The sequence below is a fragment of the Phyllostomus hastatus genome, unplaced genomic scaffold, assembly GCF_019186645.2.
Source record: "Phyllostomus hastatus isolate PE091 unplaced genomic scaffold, TTU_PhHast_1.1 phas_scaffold_755, whole genome shotgun sequence".
NCBI classification, from domain to species: domain Eukaryota; kingdom Metazoa; phylum Chordata; class Mammalia; order Chiroptera; family Phyllostomidae; genus Phyllostomus; species Phyllostomus hastatus.
In genome coordinates, this window is record NW_025334039.1 from 11,118,746 (window position 1) to 11,143,893 (window position 25,148).

The 25,148-nt window shown below is 37.5% G+C and overlaps 1 protein-coding gene and 1 pseudogene across 3 annotated transcripts in view; both read left to right on the forward strand.

Annotated features, from left to right (window-relative positions):
* The window catches only part of NTN4 (netrin 4), a 96,945-nt gene that overhangs the window by 33,208 nt on the left and 38,589 nt on the right, over nt 1–25,148 (forward strand). For all 3 annotated transcript variants that reach the window (XR_006784286.1, XM_045826578.1, XM_045826579.1), the window contains exon 3: nt 3,962–4,240. Coding sequence is in view for 2 of the 3 variants with exons in the window: in XM_045826578.1 (XP_045682534.1) it covers nt 3,962–4,240 (279 nt within the window). In the remaining variant the exon portion in view is untranslated. The remainder of the gene's footprint in view (nt 1–3,961; nt 4,241–25,148) is intronic.
* Nucleotides 4,486–13,003, forward strand: LOC123810567 (annotated as a pseudogene).

Here is a 25,148-nt window from a genome sequence, read left to right on the forward strand (position 1 = left end):
ACTGGAAACATCAAAGTAGACTTGGTCCTAGACCCCCTCTGACTTTTTAACTAGGTCTTGTTAGAAGTGTACCCTCAGAAGCAATCACAGAGAAACAGTGATGGGCCCATAGATACAGCCTGTTCCTGATGAGAACAAAAGTAGAAGAGGCTGGCATTCTGTGAAGGGCTTCTACATTTTTTCTTATTTCATTTTAGTAGTGCCATACAGGCTTCTTCTGGGGATATTTGAAGAAAAACTGGGTGGAACCCAAAGGGCGACCTGCCAGAAGCTTGAAGCATCTGGATTGGCGCACTCTTTGTTTCCTGATGCAGGGTAGATCCATTTCCCAGGGTATCAGATTAAGGCGTCTCCTTTCTGGAAAAAAGATTTCATGGTTTAAATTCCCGTTCACTTTTGTGTCTGTGGCACTCTGCTGTCTCCTTTCCAGCAGGCAGCCTCAGGGGTCATGATGTCCCTTCCCTGCTGATATCAGCGTGCCAACTGTGGTGTCATGCTCACCAAGCACAGAGCTGCCATTCAGCTTCCAGTCTGGGGTCAGGAAGCAAAAGAGCTTCTAAGTTCCTACAAACCTTGACAGATCTTTCTCAAGCCTTGCATGGGAACAGTTTTCAGGGCGAGGCGGGTGAGGGCAAGGGAGCTAGAGAGAACAGGATAAATGTCAAGGGTGAATGTGTAACAGGAGCAGAGAGAGCAAACAGCTTCGTCACCAATGTTCAGAAAAAGGAAGGGTGGGTGACCGTGTAGAGAAGTACTCCACAGGCTTTTCAATGGAGTACTTATTTGGTTAGCACTGGTCGCCCTCTTCCATGTCCTTGCATTACTGTGGTTGATCAACTAGGAGGTAGTCGCATCATGTATCTTGTTTAGAGCAAGGGTTCTTCATGAATGTCTAACAGAATGCCAGTGTTTGGGATGTCATAGTGAAAACAAATCCCACAGGAAACTCACAATGGATTCTATGTTTCTTGTTTTTTAAATGATTCAAAATATAAAATCATGTTCTAATTTAAGCTATTGTTAAAAGAAAGAGACATTATTTCTCTATTGACTTTCAAGTAAGTGCCATTTTTATTTGTTGGAAAATTTTATTCTATAATATGTTGCTTTCCACCACTCGACATGTGAATAAGTGTGGTAGAGTATTGTTTGAGTTTAAGATATAATTACTAACTTTTACAAGTTTGAAGATAGCTAGAAATGTAGATACTGGTATATTATGTAACTATTTATAACTATTTATAGTACAACTTCTTATCTCTCACCTACTGGTGCTATAACATGAATTCAGAATGTGAATCTGTTCAGGACTCTATAAAAGGAAGTTAAGTTACTTGAAATTCTCACCTATTACTTGAATGCCAAGAACAATGTTATAATTAGTCAATTAATTTACCAAAAGTGTATTGAATACCTACTCTGTGCCAGACACTGTTCTGGGATACATCAGCGACGCCTCTCTGGAAGTTTATATCCAAGACTGGGAAGAGAGTAAATCGTTAAACAACTACAAATCTAACATGTCAGGTAGTAATGAGCACTAAGAACAAAAATAAGGCAGGGCCATTATAAGGACTTCGTATTTTGAGAAAAATGGGAAGTCTTTGGGTGGGGGTGGAGAGAATCACTCTGGCTGCTGGATGGAGCGCTGGCTGTAGAAGGCCAAGTATCCACTGAACTATCACCCCTCCCCCAAAGTTATAGTTCACCGAGGAACGATCCTACACAGTTGATTCTTACCTTTCATACTCTTGGTGTAAAACTAGTTTCTAAAATGAAATTTTTATCTTTAAACTATTCCTTAAAGAAGTGTCTTTCTGAAAAGTTACTTTTAGATACATTCTTTTTAAATGGGAGTTTATCTAAAGTCTCTATTTTTGAAACAACTTTTATACTATAGTTGATGAACAACATGGGTTTAAACATCACAGGTCCACTTATATGGAGATTTTTTCAATAAATACTGTAAATGTATTTTCCTTATGCTTTTCTTAATAGCATATTCTTCTCTAGCCTACTTATAGTAAAAATACAGTACATAATACATGTGACTACAAAATATGTGTTAATTGACTTTATGTTATTGGTAGATCTTCAAGTCAACTGTAGGCTATTAGTAGTTGAGTTAGGGGAGAATCAAAAGATGTGTAGATTTTTGACTGTGCAGGAGATTGGTGCCCCTAAATCCTACCTTGTTCAAAGGTCAACTGTGTTTGGTTTTCAAAATATTTCTGTATATGTCAACTATAATTCAATTGAAAAGAAAAAAATATTTCTGGGTTTTTGGTTTTTTTTGTTTGTTTGTTTGTTTTGCGTGTGAATAGAGTTCTAACATATTTTTAAAAAGCCAAGAAATACTTAGGAATTTTTCAGGGGAAATTTGTTTCTCTTATTACATAAATTATTGAGATTGCTTGAGTTTTTTTTCTGTTTTCTTTTTTAATTTGCATAATAAGGTATAAGTAAGTGTTGGCCTCCTTAAAATATATTTCATGTTATATTTTGGAATTCCTTTCTTATATTCATTAGTTTCCACTGGCAGTGATTTCCACTTCCATCAACCTCTACTTCCCCAAAATAACACTAGAGGATTTTGCACCACCCCACCCTGGAGCTCCTTTTATTTCCCCGCATGATGTACCTGACCCACATGCCCAAAGTCTGCCTCTTCTGAACCTTCCTCCCTCTGGTTTTCTCTTCAGAACTGAAGTTTTAAATTGCCTTTAGAGTTCATCAATAACTAAACAAAACAGTAGAGATAGTCTCATTAGTTAATTATGCTTTGCATTTAACGAAAAGTGCCATTAACTGATTTAATCAATCACTTTACTCACCACATCTTGGTTTATGTGACTTTTGATTAATTTCAGATATCAAATCTACCCTCAAATGATTGTATGTTTACTGCCAGTAAGGATATTCCAAAAACAGTGCCACAAGCTTGGAAGGCAGATACAGAAAATGAGCACCAAGAATATTAGTAGCAACGGGGACCCCATTAAATAACTGACTAGTCTTTGAAAGAGTCACACCTCATTTAGAAGTATAAGTGCCCAGATCTTGATTTTGCCTTCACTACCTACTGGTCGTCTTGTTTCTATTGTTTATCCTTTATAATCCATTCTCACAAAAGCAAGAGTTATCTTTGCATGTGCGTGTTTGGTGCTCTGTTGTCTTTGTTGTTTTTTTAAATTATTGTGCAGTTACAGTTGTCCCACCTTTTCCCCCTGCTGCTCTCCCTGGCCCCACTCCCCTCTCCCACAGTCAATACCCTCCCATTGTCTGTGCCCATGAGTCTTCTATTCCCATTTCTTGACCCTTCTTTCTCCACCCCGTTACCCCCTCCCCTTCCCCTCTAATTACTGTCAGTTTGTGCTTTATTTCTATGTCTCTGGTTCTGTTTTGCTCATTCGTTTGTTTTGTTGATTAGGTTCCACTTATGTAAATCAAATTATATCACTTCTCTGCCTACAGGCTTGTAGTGGCTTCCACTTAGAGCAGCTCTGTGTTGGCCTTTAAAGGGCTGCATTCAGAATCTGTCCTGCACTGTCTCTGTCCTCCTCTCCAAACACAGTCCTCTTATCCCCTGGACTCCAGGCACACTGGCCTTGTTGTCCCTTCTTGAATAAGCCAAGCTTGATTCCACTTCAAGGTCTTTAAACTTGCTGTTCCTTCTGCCTGGAATGCTCTACTCCCTCGATCTTTGCATGGCTGCCTTCACCCCAATAGTCAGTTCTCTGCTGGTGACTCAATTTATAAGTCTGCATCCAAACAGGAAGCACATCTGTTCCTGGAGTAATGGGGTAACTCTTCCCCCAGCATGACCAGCAGCTAAAACCTCTTGTGATTGTGTCACTTACAGACAACAAGAGATGTGAATCAAACCAGAACGATAAGGAGCAAACAACCCGGGGTTTGCACACAGTCCTATATACTCATGGTATTTTCTTTTTCTTTACAGGTTATTTTCAGAGCTTTGTCACCACCGTATGATATGGAGAACCCTTACAGTGCCAAAGCGCAAGAGCAGCTGAAGATCACCAACCTTCGTGTGCAGCTGCTAAAACAGCAGTCTTGTCCCTGTCAGAGAAATGACCTGAACACAAAGCCTCGACACTTTACACACTACGCAATCTATGATTTCATCGTCAAGGGCAGCTGCTTCTGTAATGGCCATGCTGATCAGTGTGTACCTGTTGATGGCTTCAGGCCTGTCAAGGGCCCAGGAACATTCCACGTGGTATGTAAAATGAGTTCTCATCAATGGAAACCAAACCACATTACCTCCAGCTTTGGGCACTGGTAGTCTAAGTTCCCTTCAGGTTGGTCTGTGTTTGTATAGTGCTCTTATTTCTTCTTCTGCTGCTGATTCACTTCTCCAACTCCATGCCCATCCTATAAAGTATGTATTGACTTGTTTTTTAATCTTCAATTTTAGAATTATAAATAGTCAAGCATGATTACAAGATTCCTTGGACAGCATCCATGCCGGTTTTTAGTACGGTGACCTTCAGATATGAAGTGTAAGGTGAGCAGTAGGAGAGGTTGGCATAGTCATATTAGTGGCATTATCACACAGAAGCCAGTTTTGACAATAAATGGGAACCATTGTTGAATGGATTTTATAGTGGAAAAAGTAAGAACCTTGGTTTAATGCCTAGTATCTTTTGCTGTTCAGTCAATTGAATTGAATAGATCATGAATGAATATTATTAGATTGAATAATAATTCTCCTCTGTGAAGAGTGGACTCACCCCATCTCTTCCTAAGGCAGAGTTAGGCTCTCTTTCCTCTAGGTTCACACATCTCTTTGTGCTTTCTTTAGAACTTTTACTGCCATGCATCTTCTAGGAGATCACACAAACTCCCTGAGGACAGGGACTGTGATCTTTGTAACCTCAGGACCCAGTGTGTTACCTGAGCCAGCAGTAGGCCTTCGGGATTTATGTCTGACTGAATGAGGGCAAAATAGGAACACAGAAATGATGAAAATTACTGTCATTGTTTGATCTCGCCTCACTTTCTTCCAACCTACTAGTTTCTAGACACTAATGGATCTTTGAACAAATATTGCTTCAAATAAAAGATGAGATGATCTCTTATTCCTAAGTTAATTGAGTTTATATACGATTCAAATAGAAAATAACCCAAATATTCTTAAGATATATCAACATACTGGACTGTAGTTTGTGTGAAGCAGAGTGCTAGAAATTTCTGCCATTATATTTAAGTGAATTAGTGAAAGGAGAACCCATAGGCTACAATGGACTTAGTGTTTATCTTCCCCCAAAATTCATATGTTGAAACCCTAATCCCAATGTGATGGTATGTGGAGGTGAGGCCTTTGGGAGATAATTAGATCATGAGAGTGGAATCCTCATAAATGGGATTAATGTCCTTATAAGAAGAGGCCAGCTAGCTAGCTAGCTCTCTTTTTGCCATGTAAGGACACAGTGACAAGTTGATAGTCTGCTACCTAGAAGAGATCCTCACCAGAACCTGATCATGCTGGCACCCTGATCTTTGGCTTTTAGATTCCAGAACTGTGAGAAATAAATTTCTGTTGCTCAGTCCATAGTATAGCAGCCCGAACTAAGATGCTGGTCTTTGTTTCTTCAACTGTCTCCTAGAATCCAAGCCTTATAGGGTCACTTCAGGATAGAGTCCTGAGCAAAAGGGCATACACAAGCAGGCCCCTATAACATGTCCCAGAGTCGTCCACCTGTGGAGTGAATGACCTATGAGACAATCTGAATGGCTCTGATCAGCCAAGTTAAAACACGAAAATTCTCATGAGCCCTACAAAACTTTCATGTGTATGCATTTAAAAGCAATAGTTTCTTTATGTTTTTTAAATTAAGTCCTCTGATGTAAACTTTCAATGAGATAGCAAGACTCTCTAAGGCTAAAGAGGAAATTCTAGACATTTCTATTATATTCTCTGGGTATATGCAACCACTCTGTCCTGGATGAGAACCATTCGCAGTGGGCATCTTGCATCTGCCTCTCATCCAACAACAACAATCCCAATATTGTCTTCTGTGGCTGGGACAAGCTGGGCAAAGTATGGAACCTGTCAAAGCTGCAAGCTGAAGACAAACCATATCAGACACATAGGCTACCTAAACACTGTGAATGTCTCTCCATATGGATCTCTATATGCTTCTGGAGGCAAGATGGCCAGGCCATGCTATGGAACCTCAACAAAGGCAAGCACCTTTATATGCTAGATAATGGGGCTTCATCATCACCCTGTGCTTCAGCCCCGTCCACTACTGGCTCTGTGCTACCAGGGGCTCCAGCATTAAGATCTTGGATTTGAAGGGATTTGAAGTTCATTGTAGATGAACTGAAGCAAGAAGTTATCAACCCCAGCAGTGAGGCAGAGCCACCCCAGCACACCTCTTTGGCCTGGTCTGCTGATGGCCAGACTCTGCCGGCTATATGAACAGCCTGGTACAGGTGTGGCAGGTGACCGTCAGCACCCAATATATTCTAGAGTTATAGAAATTTAAAAAATCTTCCTTTATGACTTAAGAAGGAAATAAATTCTTTTAATTCTGCCAAATTCAACAAGGGATAATTACACAGATTTACCAGATATTTTTGCAAAAGTCTTCAAATACAATTACTTTATACAATCTTCTGCCAGTAAGAAAACTGTTAACCATGTGCCTACACCCCTGTGTCTGTGTCTGCTGGCTCTCTGCTCTATCCTACCATTACACCCTGCTCTCTTACTGCCTACCATAGCTCTGACACCCTCCAGCTGCATCCTGTCTGGGATCACTGCCACCTTCCACCCAAGTCCTTCTGCCTTGGCTTTTGCCACAACCAGCCCCTGGTGAGCTCCTGTGGAGATGCCATCCTAGGAGCTACAAAAACTTATATGAGAGACAACAACACCAAGAAGGTGATGTCTGGAAGGTGGTGCCTATGAGGATGATAATGGAAAGCCTTGCCTGCACTCTAGTGTTCAGATTGCTGCAAAAAATCTGGGCAAAGAACACCTGCCCATTGCTGAAATGGCTGAATTTTGCAAGACATGTGCAGAATTAGCCCTGGATGTGAATAGAAGTGTTGGAAAGTGACCAATATGTCACTATGCATATTATTTCTGGAATTTGAGACTTAAAGATTAGAGCCAGATATCTACAAAGAGGTTTTAAGTTCAGTGGAGATGTCTTTCTGCCCAAACCATCCTGGAGAAATTACACACCCATTTCAGGGACACTGGCATGCAGCTACGTGGTTATATATACTATGACACCAAGACTTGTGGCTTTGACTTTACAGGCACTAAGAAGGGCATTTCAGAAATGTTAGAGCAAAGTGTTCTTCTGCACACCTGTGCCTGCAATCTCGTAAGGGTAGACACCTTGTCTTGAGCAGTGGAAGGAAGGAAACAACAGTAGTGAGGGTAAAGAATCTCTCTGCATTCTTTGAACTATCATGGCTTTGCCAGTTGTGATGGTAACAAGGATGCCTGAGCTATGTGCCACTTCATCAAAGAGGGCATTACTGTTTTTCTCTGCCAATTCTATACCAAGAGCATGTGCTTATACGGCGAGCATGTGGGAGCCTTCACTGCAGTCTGCACAGACACTGATGAAGCCAAAAGAGTGAAATTACAGTTAAAGGTCTTGATACATCCAATGTAATCCAATCCTCCTCTCAGCTGGAACCAAGACTGCCTCAACCATTCTGACCATCCTGGATTTTTGAAAACAGTGATTGCAAGAAGTTCAAGTCATGGCCAACCTCATCATTAGCATGTGTACTCAGCTGGTCTCCAGCCTCAAGAAGGACTTCTCCCACAACCAGCAGCACATTCCTACCAGATTGGCATGTTTTATTTCGAGGGGCTACCAAGGAGTTCTCCATCTACATGGCAAAGGTCAGCCACATCTCTGTGGCAGGGGTCACCTCAGACAACGGGGCTACCTTGCTCATTTACTTGGACACCTAACAATTTACCTGGTGGGAAGGAACAGAGACACTCTTCCTTGTCTTCAGCCTCTGCTACTGTAAGATTCACATGGAGGATGAGGGAGGGTGAGTGGATCATTTCTTTTAACCGCATTGCTGATTGAACCCGTTTCATGGAAAAGTGCTTGTAGAAAAATGGGGCAGAGGCATCATGGCTGATGTCTGGGATTCTTTGGCTCTAAACCAAACTCTGCCTTGTCCTTTTATCTCCAGCTTTTCCAAAAGTGCTTATACCCACACACCTGCCAATCATGCTGTTGCAATACTGCAGGAGCTTTAACTTAGGCACCTTATGGTGTTGAGGGTTTCCTCTGTGGATCCATAGTGAGAAATAGCCCACATTAGAGGCTTTGTGTGAAGACCTAGTTCTAACAGTAACATCTGTTACTCCCCTCCCATGGCTGAGCAATCTTATCAACAGACAATGTGATAGAAGTCATGTTTTATGAAATCCAGCATATCTGCTGCCACCGCACCAAGGAAAACACAAAATGCTATTTCTTGTCTTATTTGAGAAAAACAAGAAAAAAGGCTCTCCTTTTTAATAATTGCAGGCATTTTAATGTCCCTCTCTCTTCCCTTAGGTACATGTTAGAGCAAAGTGTTCTTCTGCACTTTGCCTAGATTTTCATCCTGCTGTACTGCTTGACTGATCATCAAACCCATCCTCTCAGGATTTACTTATTTGAAGACTGAAAAATATAACTTACTGCTCATCCCATACTTTCACCTTTCTTGGCAAAAAAATAGTGGAGAGTAAGCAACTGTGCTTTATTTCAGCCTTCTCTCCAGTGATCAGTTGTTTCCTGTTGGGTTTTTGCCTCTGCCCACTTGGACCTCATCCTTTGATTCACTGTGGTTGTGCAGTCACTCATCACTCATAGTGAGTCAGGCAGTGCAGCATACTGTCAGGAAAGAGGTCATTCTGGGCTTTGGTTTACTGTGTGTGCTGCCAGCTGGGCTCAGTCGTCACCCTTTGGAAAGATGACCACCATCTGCTCCAATCATGTAGACTTACTGTAGCCTGGTTTCTCAGTTATAATAAAGGTACTGTAGGAAACTTTTCCCTTAAAAAAAAAAAAAGAGATTAAGGAGAGAGACAGAGAAAGAGAGAGAGAAGACTATCAACCTATAAAGAAGAAATGGCCGTGGCTGGTGTGGCTCAGTGGATTAAGTACCAGCCTGTGCACCAAAGAGTTGCTGGTTCAATTCCCAGTCAGGGCACATGCATGGGGTGCAGGCCAGGTCCCCAGTTGGGGGTGTGTGAGAGGTAACCACACATTGATGTTTCTCTCCCTCTTTTTTTTCCCTCCCTCCTCCTCTGTCTAAAAATAAATAAATATTTTTTTTAATTTTGTAAAAAAATAAAGATCTGGATAACCAAGTAAAGGGGATTATAGAGTAAAGATTTTTCCATTTCAAAAGGATGTTAGAATGAGAAGTCACTATTCTAGAAGACCCTGTGGGATGGGGCAGGGAGAAATCTCTTTTCTTTATTAATCTCAGGCTGCTTTGAAATCAGAAGCAATTTCCTTTCAAAATAATACTAGTTTTGTGACTTCCTGCTCCCCAGCTTTCATACTCATTTCAACTTCTGCAGCAGTAGTGATAGCCTCTACTGCTGTAATGCTATCATGTACTGCTGCTATCATGTGCCACAGCCAGGCAAGACCAAGTCCAAGTCAAATCTGGAGCCGGAACCAGGTAGAGGTAAGAAAACAGCTATGTGGTCAAGGCTATATTGGCTTCCAGGGATCCAGTTCCCTGACTCCTTGCTTGCTGTCTCTGTTTTAAAAAAAGAGAGAGAAGGCAAGAAAGAAAGAAAGGAAACAATAAGCGGTTGGACTAGCAGAGGCTTATGGCTGGAAATATGAATGGTTCTGACTTCAGATGTTTCCTCTTCCTAAGCTTAGGTGCATTTTACTTTTATGTATTTTTCCCCTGGATTATAAAGGGCTGGATTGAATTTGGGTATGGTTGCCTCTTTTGAATATGATATTCTTATTCCTATGACTGCTTAGCTGAGCAAACTACACATTGAAAGCATAGTCTTTTGCTTCATGAAAAACTTGCTCACAAGGTCAGTTGTCCTCCCACAGTTGAGTATCTATGAACACCATTTATTATAGGTGTGTGGAAATAAAGAGTCGGATTTGGAAATTGTGCCTGCAGAATGGAAGGTAGCCTCTTAAGAAATGCTCTTCTTTCACTAGTTAGCTTGCCCTAGGTATGGGTGTATAAATCAAACTTGATTTAGCAGTTTTTCTTTTTTCATTTTTTAAAATTTTATTCAATTACAGCTGTCCCCATTGTTCCCCTGTTACTCTCCCCACATACAGAAGGCCCATAAATATATCAAAGGATGCTCAGCATCACTAGCCATCAGAGAGATGCAAATTAAAACCACAATGAGATACCACTTCACACTGGTCAGAATGGCCATCATAAACAAATTGGCACAGTTTTTTTCATAGCAGTCATTCTCAAAGAGTTGGTCCCTGAACCAGCAACATCAGCATTACCTGGGAACTTGTTAGAATTATGAATTCTCAGGCCCTAACTGAGAACTACTGAGTCAGAAACTCTGGTGATGGGGCCCAGGAACCTGTGTTTATCAAACCCTCTTGGTGATTGCAATGCTTGCTAAAGTTTGAAAGGTGCTGCTTTATAGACAGCTACATCTGACACTGCTGTGAGGGTGACTAATTAATTGAAATCTGATTTTGTGCTCTAGAATATTTGATGGCTGATGGTAGACAATTAAGGAAGTTAATAGAACTGATACTTTGTTTCTTAAGTTGTATAAGATTTTAGGGTCATGTTCTTTCTTTAGGAGAAGGAAGTAGGAAAAGATATAAAGTGGGATATAAGTCGGTAACTTCATTTACCTTAAAACACTCTTGTGTCTTTTTAATTTTTATCCTTGCCAAAAGATACATTTTTAAAAATTGATTTTAGAGAGAGAAGAAGGGAGAGAAAGAAACATCCATGTGACAGAGAAACATCAATGGGTTGCCTCTTGTACAAGTCCCCATCAGGGACCATACCCGCAGCCCAGGCATGTGCCCCGTCCAGGGATCGAACCTGAAACCTGTAGGGCCATGGAATGGTACTTCAACCAACTGAGCCATACCAGCCATGGCACACTCCTGGATCTTTTAAAGTAGTATCACCTTTTCCATGTTTGTGCTTCTCAGATCTATTTCATTTATCTTTTGCTAGTTCAATTTTTGTTCCTTTCACTGGAAGACAGAACAGTGACTGATACCCTAACATTGGACTCAAATAGACCTGGATTTGACTCACCACACCATTTATTAAGTTAATCTTACTGAACTTCAGTTTCCTAAGAAAATGAGGCTAATATCAATATTATATAGTTATTATAAAAATTAAAAAATGGCATATTTTGGCATAATTAAAAAATGGCCTAGGATATGATAGATACTACTTGCGGTAACTGCTGTTATTAAATTGTGTTATATCAGCCACTTCCACATCTTCTCCCACATAGTTTTCTACCCCAGTAACGACAAAAATAAATTGTATCTTGTTTGACATGTATACAGGGGTAGATATTTTGTGGCAAAAAAACAAACTACACTTTGACTCCACCCTTCTGGGTTCCCAGAAATTATGTGAAGAGATTTCAAGCTTTTTTTCCTTTGCAGCTGGAGAGGACTCATTAGTTCTTTTTTTCCTAGCAGCTGGTGATTTTACAGCTGTTGAATGTTGGGTGATGATAAGAAGGAACGCTGAAAGCTTCGTTGTTTTACCAAAGTGTCATCCACTGGATAACACAGAAGCCTTAGAACACCATGAGGAATTGTTTAAATGTCTTGAGTTACACTTGTTAAGGTAGTTTATTTCTTTTGCAATCATAGACTCATTATAAAAGAGTATCAATGTTTTGACTGATGTATTCAAATCTAAAAGTAATATTGAAATCTATAGAACCATGTAGTGAGGTTTGAGGAAAATGTTACTTAGCTGCCTAGCTGTATGAGGCAGGATTTAGAATCATCCATACAGCTTCCTGACAGAAGTTTTACTCATCTGAACCTGAGTACATTTATTTGTGTAGTTATGTTTGCACCTCTTATGTGTCATGTTTTGTAAATTCAGTGCAGGTTTAAGATCATTGTTCTTATCTCCTCTTTTAAAATTCTTTATTGTATTGTGAATAAGCAAAAAACGTAATAATTAGAAAGCTCTGGACTCTTCAAGATGTTAAGGAAAAGAACAGAGGGATTAAAAACAATCAGTAAAGGCCTTGGTTTGGTGTCTTAGTAGGTTGGAGTATCATCCCATACACCAGAAGGTTGTAGGTTCCCTTCCCAGTCAGAGGACATACCTAGGCTGTGGGTTTGGTCCACAGTCAGGGTGTACACGGGAGGCAACTTGTCAACATTTCTCTCACACATTGCGATGTTTCTCTTCTTTCTAAATAAACATATCCTCAATAAACATATCCTCTAGTGAGGGTGAAAACAAAAACAACAAAGTCATTAAATGAGAACAGTTTATCAGGATTTTAAAATATTTTTATGTAATAAAACAGTTATATGTTTGAAAGTGAACACCTGTATATTAGTTCTAGGTCTTCTTATGAGAGAAAAAAACTATGATACTACTATTAATAGTTACTACTTATCAAATGTTTACTGTGTACCAAGTCTTGTGCTGTTGGGCTATAAATGTTGTTAAATTTAATATTCACAACAACCAGATGATGCATTATCATCACTTTCTTTCACAGATGAGGAAGTGAGGCTCGGAAATGTCATCTGACTTCTCAAAAGTTTAGCAAGGATAGAGCTACTGTTTAAATTCACCTGCCAGACACTGAGGCCCATTCTCTTTTTGCTACTGCTGTGCTGTTAAAGATTTGGATCTAACCAGAGCTGATGTTATGCCAAGAAAAGGGAAAAAAGACGGGATAAAGGACAGGAAGAGCAAGGGAGATGGGGATGGGCCCAAGGGATTGATTATCACGATGGACTGTAGAATCTAAACTGAGCAAGGAGGAAAGTGAGGACACGCGAGAGCATAGACTATTCCCACCACTAAAGGTCTGCTGTTTTATATTTTATAAAGCCCTTTCTCATGTATTATTCACTAGATCCTTACTACAACACTGGAAATACATCTTTTTATTTCAATTCTGTGGGTAGATTAATTTACTTGCTTGAACTCACACTCAAAATCTTTATTACTGTACCCCACCTTCATTCCTAATAGGCTACCAAGAAAAAACCCTTATTAAAGAGACTCTTGGTTATAGGGATAGGTAATCTGTCCAAGTCATCTACATTTTAATATGGAACCAGAAATTGTCGTTGATTCTCTTCTCTTCCATTCAGTAACTAGAGAAAAGGCTCAAAGAGAAGAAAGAAGAAAGAGTCACAGCAGTAAGTTTGGATAATCTACAAAGTAAATACTTTAGGAGTGACTATCTTTGGGGGGATAGACATCATCTTTGATGGGTATTTTTGGACTTATTATAAAGAGGGATTTCTGGCCTACAATCTTAGTTTCATCTCTGGCACTAGGTAGTGATCACTGTGAATGAAAGACAGCAGCAATCACAGTTATTTCATCTCGTCACATCGGATCTGGAGGAATGGGTAATCCTATTGTGAAGGGGGGCACAGTGTTGTATTCCTAACGTTAACAAAATGTAAGGCCTACCAACGTGATACTTTTAGTGCGAGACTGTTCTCAATCCATTTCAAGGTCTTAACATCCTTATGTCAATGTTCCTGTGTGAGCATGGTATAGTTTTGCCAGTAGTCCCTTGGCAATGAATAACCACAGATACCATACAAGGGGAACAGAATGTTGTTATACTTCATTTACTACCTTGTGTTTCCTAGTAGAAGGGCAAGCCAGTAAAATATGTTCATGGTTGGAAATTACTAGTGTTTTCACTGTAAACCTTCCAATTAATCTAGCCTCATTTTCTGTCTGGATAGTAAGACATTCTCTCTTTTAATGAAGAAAGTTATCAGAGATTACTTTCTTACTGGATGTTCAGGAAACCAGAAGACTTTAGAACTAGAGGCATTATAAAATAGTTTTTACACTCATGAAAGAATTCCCATTGAGGTTCCTTTTAAGAGTTCCCCTAGAACATTTAAATATTTATTTATAGGTTTTTGACTATTTCACAGATAGGTTAAAGTATAAAAATACCTGAAAGCTAAAATGTTAGTGTCAGAGCTGACATCTCTGAAGGTAAATATAGACCAATAGGAAAGTAAAATTGATTCTCCTAATGTGATATTTATAGATTCAACATTTCATGAACATGCTTTGCAGAATGTGAAACACATGTATATTTAGTTCAAAATTGGGGCATCACAGAGGTACAAAAATGAGTTTCTTTAATAGATTCAAGCTGCTAGTTTTATAAATTTGGGAAACGACAAGTTAAATTTGACATTCTTCTACTATAAAGTGCTCCTTAGATATCTCACTTTGTAAATTTTTAATACATATTTCCTATTCAGTGTAGCAGTTTTGGGTCCATCCTAGCTGGGAGCCTGGAGTCTGAGCTCTGGCTCAGGAAAGCCTAGTTTCCCTGTTTAACTGCTGATATGATGTGCTGCAGGGGGAAGCTTCACAGAAAGAGAAGAGCTGAGGTTACAGATAGGTATCTGACTTCTGGTTCACAGCCCCAGCTATCACATCTCTAAGGTATTTCATTTGTGTCTTGCCAATTTTGTAAGAGCTGGAAATGTACTTCAATTTTTCCTAAAACAATTACATTCAGTAGGAGATAAACTGTAATTTAAATCCTTAGCCCTTCTTATGAGGAGAAATTTTTAGTGACCAGACACATAAGGTTGAAATACGAACACACACACACATATACATACCACATACATATATATAATTATTCCACTAGACAGAAGATTCACAACTATTTTGAACAGTGAGAAAAACAAAGTCTGTTATCTTGGCATTCAAAACCTTACTATTATAATTGGAACTATAGTTGTATTAAATCTTAGAAATATAAATATTTTAATGGAATAAAACAGTACATGTGTAGGGGTGTAGAGTTATATGTGTAGGGGTATAATGAGTTATAATTAACTCATTATAAGATTTTTTTTAGTCATATAGAATCTGGAATCTTTTTAACTTTTCTCTCTAGCTCTTTAGATAGAAAGAAAAAATAAAATCATGGTTCAAAAACTAAAATATATTTACTTTAAGAGAGCTCACATACTAGAAATAGAAAAAAGATTCCATGTTCCACTATTAAGTATTATGTATACACATATATGTATTTTGTAAGAGTAAACACTGATCAAGTGTCCTTTGCCTTTTATTTTTGTATCTCTGAAGGCACCACTACCAGGCATGTAACTTAGCTGGCTGTAGGCTTGCAGAATTTCTGAAGGGCAGTGGTTTCATTGTCTTCCATATAAGGCCCCAGTAGTCATTAAAATTAAAGAGAACGTGGGATCCTAGTATTTCTTTCCTTTTTTAAAGATTTCATTTATTTATTTTTAGAGAGAGGAGGGATGAGGGAGAAAGAAAGGGAGAGAAACTTTGATAGAAAGGCATCAATCATGTGCCCTGAGTGGGAATCGAACCGGCAACTTTTCGCTTTGCAAGGTAAGGCCCAACTAACTAAGCCATCCCAGTCAGGACTGGGACCCCAGTATTTCCATATGCCAGATAGAGGCTAAAGATGGTAGTTTGTAGCCTATTAATCTTCTAATTCTTATTTGTAATTTAATTCAATTCTCAAATATAATAAAAAGGGAATTTAACACTGTTGGATTACACTTTGCCACCTAACTTCATTAACATTTTGCAAAGCAAGGAATTACAGCTTTTTTGTCAAAGAATCCTCTATCCTTCCAGAGTCCCTTATACATCCCTCAATGGAAACTTTTACCTAACTGTATTATAATTATTTGCTTACATATCTAACTTTCCCTATCTGCTAAGCTGTCTGATTCTTTAATGGCAAATACTGGGGCATTCACTATGCATAACATAAAAAAGGTTCAAAAACTCCTGGGTCAGTATATAAATAAATTAATCAATGACATTTTAAAAATAAGAGATAATGTTATTCACTTGAGATAATAAATGTTAATAACATTAATAATAATGATTGTTCTTCATTGCATCACACATCTACATACACTTTCTGTTTTAATCCTCAAACGCATGGGGTCAGTATCATTATGATTATTTTATAGGTTGGAAAATATATCTTGTTATTAAGGAACTTATTCAAGATTATTGAGAGAAGGGATTAGAAATCCTATGTATCTATTCCCAAAATTTATTTTCTTCACGTCACATTTATCCACATAATGCTAAGAAAAGAACCCAATTTAAAATGAACAAAAGTTTAAATGGACATTTCTCCAAATTAGATGTGCAAATGGCCAATAAGCACATGAAACGATGTCCTCGGTCATTGCTGACATCCTTAGTCTTAGAGAAATGCAAATCAAAACCACAGTGAGACACCACTTCACATCCACTAGGATGACTATAATCAGAAAGACATAATAACAGTTGTTGACCAGCATATGAAGAAATCAAAACCTTCATGCATTGCTGGTGGGAATGTGAAATGGTGCTGCCATTGTGGAAAACAGTCTGGCAGTTTCTAAAAAAGTTTAATGTAGTTATCATATGAGCCAGCAATTCTCCTCAGTACATACCCAAGGGAATTGAAAACCTTTGTCTACACGAAGTCTGGTACATGAATGTCCATAGCAGCATTCTTCGTAGTAACCCCAAGGTGGAAACAACCCAATGTCCATCAACAGATGAGTTGAATGAACAAAATGTGGTACACCCAATACAATGCGATATTGTCCAACTATAAAAAGGAATGAAGTACTGATATACTCTGCAATGTGAATGAACCCTGAAAACATTATGCTAAGTAAAGAAGAAAAAACCAAAAGGACACATATTGTCATATTGTACTATTTCATTTATATAAAAGTCTAAAATAGGGAAATCCATAAAGAGAAAGTAGGTTATGGTTTCCAGGAGCAGGAACTCAGGGAGGAATGGCAAGTGACTGCTTAATGGGCACCAGGTTTCTTTGGGGGGTCAATGAAAATGCTCTAGAATTAGATGGTGGCAATGACTACACAATTTTTTAAATATACTAAACCCTCTGGCCCTGGCTGGCATAGCTCAGTGGATTGAGCACGAGCTGCGAACCCAAAGCATCGCAGGTTCGATTCCCAATCAGGGCACATGCCTGGGTTGCAGGCCAGGGCCCCCAGCAACCGCACATTGATGTTTCTCTCTCTCTCTCTCTCTCTCTCTCTCTCTCTCTCTCTCTCTCTCTCCCTCCCTTCCCTCTCTAAAAATAAATAAATAAAATCTTTATTTTAAAAAACCCTTTGGATTGTATGCTTTAAAATGGTTAAAGTGATTAATTTTATGTTATGTATATATAATCTCAATAAGAAAAAAAGTCTATACCTAAAAAAAACAACCAACCAAACAAACAAAAAAAACACCCATGGCTGATTACATAGGAATTTCACAGTATGAATATATTTCTTTTCTAGTCCCAGTCATTAAGCTGACCATTTTAAAAAGCAATAGCTTTGGGTGGATGGGTATTGGGGAAAAGAAATTCTTTCAATAGCAGTGGCTGTGGCTGTTGTTTTATCATCACACAGATGATCATGGGTTTGTTAATCACTGCATTCTGATGAGTTGCCAAACAATCATGTTTTTAATAAATCATTGTTGATCTTTCATATGAGCATACTCATTAATGAAGACTATGTTTTATAAGGTTCACCTAGAAACAAGCAATTTTTCAATATAAAAAGAAGCATGTGAATGAATTAAGTCAACAATGACAGACTATGGAAGAAAACATGCCCTAGCAACTGGCTTCTTGTACTACAATCAGGGGCTCATTTATCTTAAACGAGTCAACTTTTGTAACACTCTCTGCACTGTATAGAATACTGAGTGACAGCCAAACAGAGCTGTCAAGAAAAAAGGAAAAAGTAGAAAATGTGAACTAGAATGAATTTAAAAAAAGTTGTAAGAGAATGCAAAACAGCCTGTGACAAGGAATTTTCCTTTAAAATAACGAGGAACCATGTGAGCACATTGAGCAAGTGAATGTCAATGGGGTGAAAAGTACTTAATAATCCCCCATAGCATTTCTAATAGAATTTACCTGGCCCCCAGCTAATTGTAAAAACCCATCTAAATCTTAAAAGACGTTGAACAAAACCCCACAAAACGTTCCTTCATTCTGAAATCAAAGGCTGCTTGACAGATTACAAAATGAGTTCTACTAGTTTTTGCCTTTATTCATTTTCCCAGGTTCTTGCCCATAGTTGTTGTGTTAATAGTTTTAACAGCATATTAGAAGTTCTATACTGTTAATAATACTTTTGCTTTTTTCTAAAATTATTTAAGTTAATAGGTACTAAGAAATTGGCATTGGTATGATGCCCTTTTCCCTCAATGAGATTTTAAGAAGTTATTTTAGGTGTGGGAAGGAAAAAATCCTCCTGATGACATCACTGTTCTAAGATGGAGCCTCTAATATTTTAGGATTCTCTTGGGAGTTCTGCTCCCTGTTCTGCCACTGATTTGCATTCTGACCTTAGAAAAGTTTAAGTATAAAAAGGTAAGTATAAAATGAAATTATGAAAAGACTTAACTGAGATCAAATGAAGAGCAGATGTGGAGTGGATGGGATGGCTATTAGCAATGGTTCTAGTCACTCGACACAGTGACCAGGTAGCAATCTTGTTTGAAAGGAATTTCAAATTAGTCAGCTGTATACTGAAATAGTTGCTTATATAATATTGTAAGAAAGTCAAAGTCTGTCTATACACAACAACTTCAGCAAGAATAAAATGATATTTGCCAATCTTCTCTTGCTTTATATCTTGCAGCTGAAGAAATTGTGGCTTTTATAGAGGAGAAAGGAAGCTAATTTAGTATTTTAAGTCAAGGAAGTCTTAGACATACTGAAAGAAACATCTTAAAATCAGAATGTCTTACTTTATTGCCACTGTATACAAGCAAATCTGAAACCAAATGATGCATTTAATCTAGGATAACTCAGAGAATTCAGCCAATAAATGTATGTGTTGGATAGACATCACTTTTAAAAGCCCAGTAATCAGAAATAATTCTTAAAGCCCATTGAAAACAAAGAATAAATAAGAAACAGTTCTATACAATGAAATAAAAGTAGAAAACAATCTTATAACTTGGAAATAGTATGATCATATCTGAATGTAATCTTCATAAGCCTTCTGGGCATTACAATTTTCAGTTCAATGCTATTTGCATTTTTATGGCGGAAATATTTTTTACCATCATCAGAGGAAAGATAAAGTGCCTGATGTACAGAAAAGAGGAAGCTAGTAGAATTAATCTTGTGAAAATATAAGACATTCAAAACCCATTTAGCTTTATAATGCATGTTGAAATTCTACTTTTAGAAGTATATCTTCAAGTAGTCTTGATAGGAGAACTATAATGGAAGATAAGAAATGGCAGTGTTAAAAATATATTTTTAAAAAGTATCATAACTCTCACAGAAGTAAAAAAGAAACATGTATCAACAATTTTACTTAACTCATTATTAATGATGGACCAGTAAGACATTATAAAGTGTTCAGAGGAAAATTCAAAGAACCATACATACATAGGCAAATAAAAAATGCAAAAATATATTTACTAATTGATGCAAAACAGGTCAATATGAAAGGCAATAATCAATTACATTCTTACCAGGCACAACTGATTTGCACTTCTACAGACAAGAATTATTTGCATTAATATTAATTTTTTACAACTTGGAGAGTCATGCAATAGTTCCATGATAATAACAGGTAGGGATAACCCAGAAGAATGTGCTAAACAAAACACTATAATCTTTGAGGTAGGGGAGGATTTCAAAGTCTTTTATAACTTTTCCCAACAGAAAGAATATTATACATTAATTAGGGAAATATGCAAAGAAAGAATATTCTGATAATGTGGTTTCCAAAAAGATGTTACATTTGAACTTTTATGCCTGTGGTTATAATAAAAATAATCTCTAACCCTGAACTCACAAAAAGAAAGAGAAAGATTTACTTTGTCCTAGGAGATCATTATTCTGAAGGGTAATAGAATCCTACCTAAAATTACTCAAGAACCTAAAATTTAAACTAAAGTGCTCACTAAGAAAAAACATACTGTTGAGCCAATAGTATATTTTAAAACAATGGGAATATTTTAAAACCTTCTTTTACTTAGCTTTAAAAAGTAAGATTATTTTATTAACAATACCTTTAAACTCAAAACTGTGCAGTTTCTCTGAAAGGCCCAAGTGACGTTTTCCTCTCCCATGGAGCAGTTGCAGCTTTCCTTTCTACTAATGGGTTGGCTTGGAGTAGGGAGGGTGTTGCTTTTGTTATATTATGTGTTGATTTTGACTACTTATCTAATGATCACAAAGGGGCCCACAATGAATATTGAAAGATAAACCACAAAACTTGATTTGAGTTCTTAGTTCTAGTTGTAATACTACAAAACAAAGGTCTTTAAGCGATTTGGGAATTAAGGCCCATAATTAGGATTAGGCAGATTTGGTAGCATTTGGAAACTTTGTATGTGGGTATGCCTGCTTCTTTATTGGTGCATAATGCCACAGATAAACTGGCATTTAGATATATAAATAAAAGCTTTGGGGCATACAAAATTTTATACATGAAAAAAATGGAAATAAACCAGTAACCCAAATCTAAAAAGTTACCTAAATTATTAGGTTATGTTCAATGCTCTCACCATGCTCCGTAACTGAAATGAAAACTGATTGTAAAGGCAGTTTAACTACTTTTACTATTCATACCAGATCATATCTAATAGGGAGAGTAAATAACATAAAGGCCGTGCTGTCGGCAAAGAGCAAATCTCTAATTAGAGTTCATTTACATTCTTGTTATCATCTCCTTTTGTAACTGTCTTCACTGGTGTTTCTGATATGTAGGGCTTGCAGTCACCCAGAAATGCCCCGGGAGGCATCTGACTGGTCAGTGAACGGGTTTTACATTGAACCAATGAGAATCTAAAAAAATTCTCTGTCCCTACATGCCCCGAACTTATTCATGCCAGGTGTGGGAAATAGGGACCAGTCTTTCTATATTCACCTATCCCCAAAGCTCCTAGGTTTCTCCCAGAGGAATGGGACTAATAATCTACTCAAGAACACAATACTCTTGAAGGAAATGGCTCACTGTGAGTCCAAACCAGACTTTGTCCTGAAGAGCTCTTGGAACCAATTTTATTTAGGTAAGGCCCTGAAGAACCTTGGCCAAAGTGGATCCCTCAAAAATCTTACACCACAAGGTCTTATAAGAGCACAGTTTAGGGGTTAAGATGGTGGCTTGAGGCAGACTGTTAGAATTCAAATAGTTCTACCACTTTCTGGCTTTGTGATCTTAGACAAATTAGTTAAACTCTTCCCCTAAGACATTCCCTTTCCCTCCACCAAGAAGTCACTTCCTTGTCTAGGTAACTCAAGTCCAATTCTATTATTGAGAACTGATGGCAATAATCCTTACAGATATGTCTGTTGCTAATATCAATGATGTAAGGATTTTCTCCTTCTGAGTGGAAATGCATTCTTGTAGGGAGCTCCTGGACCTAAAAACACCATTCAGATGCTAAAGAGATAAATCTCTACAAGAATAATTTCAGGCATCTGCTAGCTGGGAAGAGAGAAGTCTCAAAGTACTGGCCAATGTTAATTCTTTAATCATAATTGCTACTGCTCTATATCTGTTTTTATCTTATTGCCCATGCTTTGTGACAAGTGTTTTTTCAAGTGTTCAAGTGCAGACCAATGAATAGATGGCAGAGCTTTTCAATTGCTTGCATTCTTGTTATATATATTATTGGACAAAGCTTTGGACTACTCAGCCTTCAACCTATTTTGCCCCATTCTGACAGTCTGCTTCAAGCCCCATTTTCTACCAAACTTAATGATTATGCTTCATATTCACCAATGAGCTCCCTCTTCTTCTGTTAAATTGAAACATGCAGACCTTTAATGGGGAAAAGGAATATTTTGTTCGTTAATGAAAAGACATGTTTTTCTTACAGTGCTTTCTATTCAAAGGTTTGTGCTCTAGCATTGTTGTGCATGTTTTTGTCCTGCGTAAGAGGAGCAGGTTCTAACAGGCTAGCTTGTTATTAGAATTTATCTCTTTTCATGCTTAAGAAGTTTATTCTTTTAAAAGTTAATCCTTTTCTCTAAAAGGGACATACTATCTCCTTACAAATGAATCCGTTTTTGCCGTCACATTCTGTCTTAAATTTCTTCAGAACATCATTCTACTTCTAAATTATTGGTCGTAGCTAAATGCAGCTGCCTTTAAGAAAGCATTTTCCTTTGGCTCATAGAATAGGGATTGTTTGTATCCTCTTTACAGAAACATTTTTTAGAGTTCCAATGATGGTATGAAATAAGATTTTTTTACTTTATATATTTTTAATTTTTCAATTACAGTTGACACACAATATTGCATTAATATCAGGTGTCTGACCCAGTTAGATGGTAAAGAATTAAAATCATGTGTGCATAAACAATAATGATACAGCAACACAGGAAATTCCCCTATTTATGAAATTCAAGACTTTCTAAATACTTAGCTATAAAATCTTCCTTTTCCCCACAAACTTTCATCAGAATTTTTAGTTGGACATAATTACTAGTTGTTCCTTTCTTCCTTGGAATAAAATTGAGAAGCAAATTTTATCACACATTCCTAAAAGAATTCAGTCAATGTACCACCTCCAGAGCTCTAACCAGATTAATGTTTTTCTTCCTTTGGCAATTCCATTATGGTGAATATCTGATGAGCGTCCCTAGATGGTGAAGTATACCTCTGTTTGGAAGACAGGAGCTAGAATATTTAGTCTATTATTTTTTTAGTCACAAGCAATGGGAAAAAATGCAGTACATAAGGAAGAAAACAGAGAAAAATCAGAAAGAATAGAACTTAGTTTAGGCATAGTCAGTATTGACAAATGAAAATCTGTCTTCAGAAACTATCTATTAACATTTTTTTATTTATGTCACAAGTACTACCTGCAAGAAAGAGGAGATATTGTCCTATCCCTCTTGTATGATTTTTGGATGGTCTGGAAATGTTCTGTATTGGTAAGATGGTAACAGGACGCAGAGTTGGAGCATTTAAGTCATCTCTGGCAGCTCAGAAAGGATTATGGGTAGTTGCTGACAACCAAGCAGTATTCACAGAAAAGGAAACCTTAAAATCATAGAACCTGAAGATCAGAAGGACCTAAAAGTTGTCTAAGCCCATTTAATGTTTAAATATTCTACAACATCTTGATAAGTGATTGTCCAACCCATTTGCCTGACACTGTCGGTGACCAGATTTTCACAACTCCGTAATTGCTGACTACTGGAAGGCCTTCTGCTCCCAAAGGAACAACAGTAAAAAAGCAGCTTTTCTGGGCAAGACTCTGTATCGTCCAATGATGTATTTCAAAGATAATAATTTCCTCACTTTGCTCTGCACCTAGATTCCTGTGTCTGTCTGTACCCTCAAATATTCAATATAAAGAAATGGTGGATTTCTCTTCTTTACTTACTTGGCTATAATATATCTGTCACCAAAATGTACAGCTATTAATGAGCTTGCTGTTCCAATAATTCTTTAAATTTGTATGAGTCCCTCCCCGTAAGATAAATATGCTAAAAATGATTTGCAAGTAGGTTAATATTAGTAACTAATAAATAATGTTAGATATAAGTAGGAAAAATTTTTATATCAACAGAATAAAGCACTTTTAGTATAATAGAGCAGCTATAAAACTCAGAGAATACCCCAAATGCCAAGGTATACCTCTTAGATAACTAGGAGTTCTAGATTTATTGTTAGATTTCTCATTTTCTAATTAGATAGCCAGACACCACTCCTCTCCAAATAAGCCTTAAGTACATAATCCCATTTTCTTGCCTTTTTTCTAGTTTATATTTGTGTACCAAACAAGAGCTATTAAAGTTCCCTTTATTTGTTTTTTTTCAATGAAGACCTAGTTTTACTTGCACATTTTTCACGAGCATCAAATAGTGGGTGATCTTTCAAGCTTGAACAGTAACAGTTGTATCGCTGAGGAAGGATTTCTTGTTTCAAATGATCTAGGTAATAATTTACAGCTATTTTGGGTAATACTGAAAATGACAGCTCCTTGAATCTTTTTGTGTGCAGAAAAATTTGCTGGGTTGGCATCTTTCAGACCCTGGGAGGTTTATCCCAATTCTCAGCATGTGGGAAACAAGAGAATGCTCTGAAATCCTTACTTCAGAGGGAACTGACCTGTCCACATTATCTTGTGATACATGTGAATGTTTGATGAGATTTTCCTAAATGTCTATGGCCTCCTAAGGCCTGGAATTTGTGTCTAGGGCTAACCTATGAGTCCAGTGAAATTACTTACACTAATAAGTAATTAGTGTAAGACCAAACCTAAAAAATTGACCTATAATGATAGTTTAGCTCCTCTAGCAGCACTTTGTAGCATCTATCTATGTAGTACTCTATACATGGCTATTGAAGTTATAAAGGATGCCTAAAGGCAGTAAATAAGAATTAACAACCTTTTAAAATTCTAAACATTACCAGAAGATACACATGGGTACCACTGGCTGTTGGAAAGTATTAGCTGAGGTATAAAAACAAAGTGTGTGTGTATGTATACATATACATACACATACATATATGAATAAGAAATAATAAAGGAAGAAAGGGAAGAAAGACAATAACAGACTATGTATTGGTGGGAAATTATATGAGTTTTTATTATTTTAAACTTCATATTAAGTCTTTTTTGTTTTCTTTTTAAATTTTATTTTTCAATTACAGTTTACATTCAATATTATTTTGTATTAGTTTCAGGTATACAGCATAGTGCTTAGACAATCATGTATTTTACAAAGTGGTCCCTTTAATATTTTAGGTACCCACCTGGCATCATATCTATTTATTATAATGTTATTGAGTATATTTCCTATGCTATACTTTACATCCCCAGGACTATTTTGTAACTACCAATTTGTACTTCTTAATCCCTTCACCTTTTTCACCCAGTCCCCCACCCCG